The sequence below is a fragment of the Arachis ipaensis genome, chromosome B06 (genome assembly GCF_000816755.2).
Source record: "Arachis ipaensis cultivar K30076 chromosome B06, Araip1.1, whole genome shotgun sequence".
Lineage (NCBI taxonomy): Eukaryota > Viridiplantae > Streptophyta > Magnoliopsida > Fabales > Fabaceae > Arachis > Arachis ipaensis.
The window spans coordinates 123,780,634-123,786,579 of record NC_029790.2 but is presented as its reverse complement, the minus strand read 5'-3'; the positions used below and the strand labels follow the sequence as shown (position 1 = coordinate 123,786,579).

General features: G+C 32.5%; 2 protein-coding genes across 2 annotated transcripts in view; both read left to right on the top strand.

Annotated features, from left to right (window-relative positions):
- Window positions 1-116, top strand: part of LOC107647624 (inositol transporter 1-like) — a 6,724-nt gene extending 6,608 nt beyond the window's left edge. Inside the window, exon 6 of the mRNA XM_021105669.1 lies at window positions 19-116. Within this exon, the coding sequence (XP_020961328.1) occupies window positions 19-116 (98 nt within the window). The remainder of the gene's footprint in view (window positions 1-18) is intronic.
- On the top strand, window positions 1,381-5,571 carry LOC107647625 (inositol transporter 1-like). The gene is made up of 8 exons (XM_021105668.1): window positions 1,381-1,534; window positions 1,629-1,699; window positions 2,002-2,337; window positions 2,431-2,538; window positions 2,946-3,231; window positions 5,120-5,213; window positions 5,304-5,319; window positions 5,449-5,571. The coding sequence occupies exons 1-8, from the start codon at window positions 1,381-1,383 to the stop codon at window positions 5,569-5,571; spliced, it is 1,188 nt and encodes a 395-aa protein (XP_020961327.1).

Genomic DNA, 5,946 nt, shown 5'->3' with positions numbered 1-5,946 from the left:
TGTGCATTTACGTGGTAGGTGTGGAGTGCTTGGATATCAGGATTCGGTTGTCAATGGTCTTATCCGGGTTCGATGAAAGAGCACTTTCTCAGTTGGACAGAGGAATCGAGGAGTAAGGAGGATCGTAAGCAGCGGCTGAGGTGCTTTTGTGCGGTCATTTGGAATATATGGATGGAAAGGAATAACAGGATTCTCCAGAATCAAAGCAGATGTGTTGAAGAAGTCATTAACATGACCGTGAGAAGCGTTAATGAGTGGAGTGGTGTTGATCCCTTTTGTTGTTGATGGCTATGCCGAAGATGACATGGGGAGTTTATGTGTTTGATTTAGTTATTTAAGTAGGCGTATGCTGCTTGTCTAGCTCTGTTCGCTCCACTGTATTGTGTTGAGCTCTTACTTTCAAAAAAAAAAAAGATGACAAATAAAGTTGTTGTTAGTTAAGTTAATCTTTATTTAAGTGATTATCCACGGCTTATCTCTTTTACCAGAAGATACTATTTGTTGACCATTGAATAAGAAGGTAATAAGTGCCTATCACATTACATAACAGAATTTTCACCAACTATAAAAAGCCACCAAAGAAATATACTCACAACTCAACTTAGTATAACAAAAAAATAATGTTCCATAACCAATAAAATTTATTATTTTTAATTAATATTAGTAAATATTTTAAAGTTTAAGTACTAAATTTTAAATTTTAAATACTAAAATTAACTCCTAACAATATAAAAATAAAATGTTAGCTAACAGTATTAACTAATATTAATAAAAATTATCTTTAACATTTCTCGCAAGAAAATATATGCAAATAATTTTTATGATTCACATGTATTAATTATTTGGATTTAATTTATATAATAAATATCACTGTGAATCAGATTTTTATAGACATCCAACTAACATATCAATACATCAGCAAATAAATTTCACATAACCACCGATTATAGCTTGAAAGGCTCATGAATACTATAAATATATTTGATTAGACAAAAATAGAAAATTATTAAATGGTATCAATACATAAGAATTAAAATAATCTAAATTAAGATAGTTAATATAAGGATCCAAAATGACAGCAATCATGTTAACATATGTAGGTATTTGAGTACATATTCGTTGTGACAGAGTAATAACGGAAAGTAGGAAAGGAAATAAAAAGAAGGGAGAGTAATCTAGTTGCAAGTTCACATCAACATGAAACTGATCCTTCATAAAAAAAACAAATGTTGTTATCATATATATGCCCATCGACTTTTAAGGGAACAAGAAATCCAACAAAATTTTTAAATTTAACAACTTTATTATCTATAAAACTATGTTAGATCTCACGCATTAACATGCAATTTACAACTAGTTGATAAAAGCAAGCTAGCAACAATGGTGGCTGATATGTGCGTGTCGATTAAAGCAGGAAGCTCTGATTATTTGGAGAAACATCCAGAGCGCAGAATATCATTTTCCCAAAATTTTTACATTATTGGTGTTACTTTTGCAGCTGGTATTGGTGGCCTTCTATTTGGTTATGATACTGGTACAGTATACATATATGCGTATTGTCTACCATTTCATTAATTAAGAAAAAAAAGAAAGAAATGAAATAGCATATATTTTGTTTTCATTTGTAGGTGTGATATCTGGCGCTCTCTTGTACATAAAAGATGATTTTGAAGTTGTAAAGAACAGTAGTTTTCTTCAGGTAAAAGAGAAAGTGTCTTTTTGTTCATTTTCTTTTAATTTGGTAGCTTGTACTTGTGACCATATAGTTATATGAAACGCAATATGTTCTGGTAGGAGAATTGGTAGGTGGTACGCAATACATCAAAGATATATTGGTAGGAGAATTGGTAGGAGAATATGCTATATATATATATATATATATATAGCATTCGACAACAAAGATAAATTGTGAATTCACGTAACTATGACTATGACACAGTAGGACTAGAGTAGAGTGCCATTTTGCAGCAATTATATGTTCTCATTTTGTTATGTTTGCAGGAACTAATAGTTGCCATGGCCTTAATTGGTGCAATTTTCGGCGCCGCCATTGGTGGTTACATTAATGATTCTTTAGGGCGTAAGGCTGCCACTATTGTGGCAGATATTTGTTTCGCAGTAGGATCACTCTTGATCACCGTCGCACCAAATCCCACTCTTATCATAGTTGGCCGGTTTTTTGTTGGCCTAGGTGTAGGTTTCGCCTCTATTACTGCTCCTATGTATATTGCAGAAGTATCACCGTCTGAAATAAGAGGTGGATTAGTTAGTGTCAATTGTCTTATGATCACAACTGGCCAATTTCTTTCCTTTGTCATCAATTATGGTTTGACTAGAGTAAGCATACCCAACTCTTTAGCTAACAATACCAATAGTAATAATTTTGTCTTCATCCATCTTGATTTTCTAAGAGCAAAATTATGTGTGCAGGTTCCTGGAACATGGCGTTGGATGCTTGGAATTGCAGGTACACCAGCTGTTATTCAGTTGGTTCTTATGGTCTTTCTTCCTGAGTCCCCCAGATGGCTATATTTGAAGGTAAATGATGATATAAGATCAATGATCATTTATGTGAAGTTCTCTTTATGCAAAAAATATAGGTAATAACTATTAGATAATTTGATATGTTGAACTAAAGTTAATGTTGGAAACCAATTTTTTTTAAACTAACATCAGCCAATTTTGTTATTTTGTTTATCTTAAATTCTAGATCCTAAAACTTAAATTATAAATATAAAATCTAAAGTTGACTAATGTTAGCTAACTAAAAATTAGTTTCCTGTACTTTTTTTCTTAAATAAATTATCATCAAATGATTATCAACTATTATTTTCATATGAAGACAACTTTATGTCATTAGTCACCTATAAAATTTGGGTAAAATAAATCCTTATATTGATTTTTTTTGTACAATAATTAAAAGCTTAGTTACTTTTAACTTGCAGAATAGGAAGGAGGAGGCCACCAATGTTCTTTCTAGGATATACCCATCTCCTCGATTGGAGGACGAAATAGATATTCTTGAAGCTCACATGGAGCAAGAACAAAAGGATAAGGTCAAAGTTAAATACAGTGATGTATTTAAGTTGAAAGAAATCAGAGTTGCGTTCATATGTGGCGCTGGACTTCAAGCATTCCAACAACTTACCGGTATTAGTGTTATAATGTACTATAGCCCAACAATCATTCAATTGGCTGGCTTCAAATCAAACGAATCGGTGTATTTTATGGGTAGTGGAGGGATTTTTTCTATGCTTTGTTTTCATAGAGAGACGGTGGGTATTTTATTCAATGCAATTTTATTTGGATTGGTTGATGGCTGTTTCTAATTTTTTGTTTGTGGGTGAGTGTGTAAGTATAGTTCCAAACCAACAATTGACCTGCATCAAAGTTTAATTTTGTTTATCACAAGTGCAAACCAATAATAATAACAAAGAGTATTAGATCTCAGGTCGTCTCTCAAAGAAATTGCAATGAGGTATGCGTGTTATCGGTTATGAGGTTCAAGGAGGTTTGCATGTAAAAAGACAAAAATTTAAGTGAGAATAAAATAAAACAAACAACTAAAGATAACAAATACTAAAGAGGCATTCATGGCAAGGATTGAGAATCAAGGTCTTCTATCCTAGTCATTAATCATAGCACAATAATTACCAAGAGTTAAACTTATTACGTTATCTCCAACATCGGGAGAAAGTCAAATATGCCTAGCTAATCCCAATCCATAAGTAGCATTAATGGAAACAACATTAACTAACAACTCTAGATAACCAACATAAATTGGGTATTAATGACTCAAGATTACCTAATTTCTCTTTCTAAGACAAAAATGTTCAAAATCTACTCTAAAACTAAGCCAAACATTTTATCAAACACTTAGTGTGCATAAAAATAAAAGCATGTTAAATTGCAATAATAATAAATCTAGAACTACCAAATGCAAGAAAATAACAATAACAACTCAATTAAACAATAAGAAACATAAAAAGACATCAATTGCATTAAAGGAAATAAAAATCAACAAGAGTTCAATAACATAAAAGTAACCAAGCATAAGAAATACCAAGTAAAACTAAGAAAGCAAGCAGGGGCGGAGCTAGACTAACTATTTATTAGGGGGCGGTGTTTAATAATTTACTAAAAATATTTTATATTACTATTTCTATTGATAAAATAAAAATAAATAAATATATAATCTCAATCAAAGTAAGACAATAATATATAAAAGTTACCACTTACAGTTTTATATCATGAAAATGCTATTCGACGTTTTTTTCTATTTTCAAAATCATCTATAATTGAATTTGTGTCGAAAATAGCTGCTAATTCTTTTTCTATATAGATGACCAAATTGTCTGCAAGAAATTCATCAGCCATTTTGCTTTTGAGTCTTGTCTTAACAATTTTCATTGCTAAAAAAGCTTTTTCTATTGTTGTGGTAGACACTGGTAGAGTCAAAACAAGACGTATTAATCTATCAACCATGTGATAAGTTCTTAATTTTTCTGTTTCTTGCAACTTCTTGCATAATTCAAAAAGTGTACCAATGCCTTTCAAATGATTTGGTATATCATGCTGATAATGTTGCAACTTCTCTAGTCCGTGTGAAAGGAGAGAAATAGCTAGATTTTTTAGCACTCTAGCATTTAAGAGAGCTACATCAAGAATTGATAAGGATGTCTTGCCGTTTTCCATCATGAGTTTTTTGCATCTAATGTTGCTTTTCTCTTTTTGTTATCTCTATTTCTTTCATCTATTGATAAGTCTCTTGGGAGTCCCTCAATTTTTTTTTCAATCTGTCTAATGTGAACATATGTTTCTAAATTTTTTTAAAATAAATATTTTTATTAGGAATATACATTAATTTGAGGGTATTTACAGATTTTCATCAAGTGCCTTATCTCCTTTACAGTGTAAACGAGATAAGGCACGAACACATGGCAATGTATCACGTTTACAAACGTGATATGATATGAACCTTATCTCATTTACACTGTAAATGAGATAAGTCCAGAGAGCGACTATAAATGGAAGTCGTTCACAGTGTTTCAGACTCCATATTTCTCTCACATTTCTCTCATTTCTCTCTTTCTTGCACTGTTTTCTTGATATTTATTAGTTCCTCGGACATTATGGCATGCACGGATGCACGGGACCTTGACATCAACTGCCTCAACGCTAGTTAGCACATTGCGGGAGCCATCGACTTTGAGGTTAGTGTTATCTTTATTGTTTAAATTAATAAGTCTATGCGATTTTATTTCGAGAACTTTTATAGAGTTAGTGTTTTAACAAATGAGTAGGCTGGATGATATTGAGGTAACACAATTTAGGTTATTTGGCAAGTTAGTAACATGAGTTAGGTGTATAATTTACTCATAGTCAAAGTTAGATAAGTAATTACTTTGATTTGATTAGTTATTTAAATTTTTTCACATACCGTGTTAGGGAGACAACTATGCAACGCTTGGAGCAATCGCGGCACCTCATTGTACAACTCCTCCCAATCACCATATATCTAGGCAATTGCCTTTTGTTTTGCCATCCAAACCTTCTAGTATGACGGCTTGAAGTGATAGCTTTATCTCACTGTTCTCTGTAGAACAGGAATGGTCACTGATGGATTGGACTGTATGAGTGGCAGGATGATTTTGCATATGAGATTGCCATCCAACTGTCGGTGATCTTGTGACATGGTGGGGCCAGACACGTGTGTGGTCCACCGAATTCACACACCTTCCTAACCATTTTAAATACAGTCGAATTAAAATCTAAACAAAATAAGAACGATGAAGAAGATAATGAATTAAAATATAATAACACTCACCAATATATGAAATTCTGTCGGAGGGCGACACGGAGACTCCAAGGACAACCATCTGTAAATTGCCGGCAATGTATGTGATACTTGAATTGATCCGACTCGACTATTCGATACTCGGCACT

Coding starts and splice junctions, on each gene's coding strand:
- LOC107647625 (XM_021105668.1), top strand. CDS start 1,381: ATGGTGGCTGATATGTGCGTGTCGATTAAAGCAGGAAGCTCTGATTAT. Junction 1,535..1,628: donor TCTATTTGGTTATGATACTG/GTACAGTATACA, acceptor TTTCATTTGTAG/GTGTGATATCTGGCGCTCTC. Junction 2,539..2,945: donor CCAGATGGCTATATTTGAAG/GTAAATGATGAT, acceptor TTTAACTTGCAG/AATAGGAAGGAGGAGGCCAC.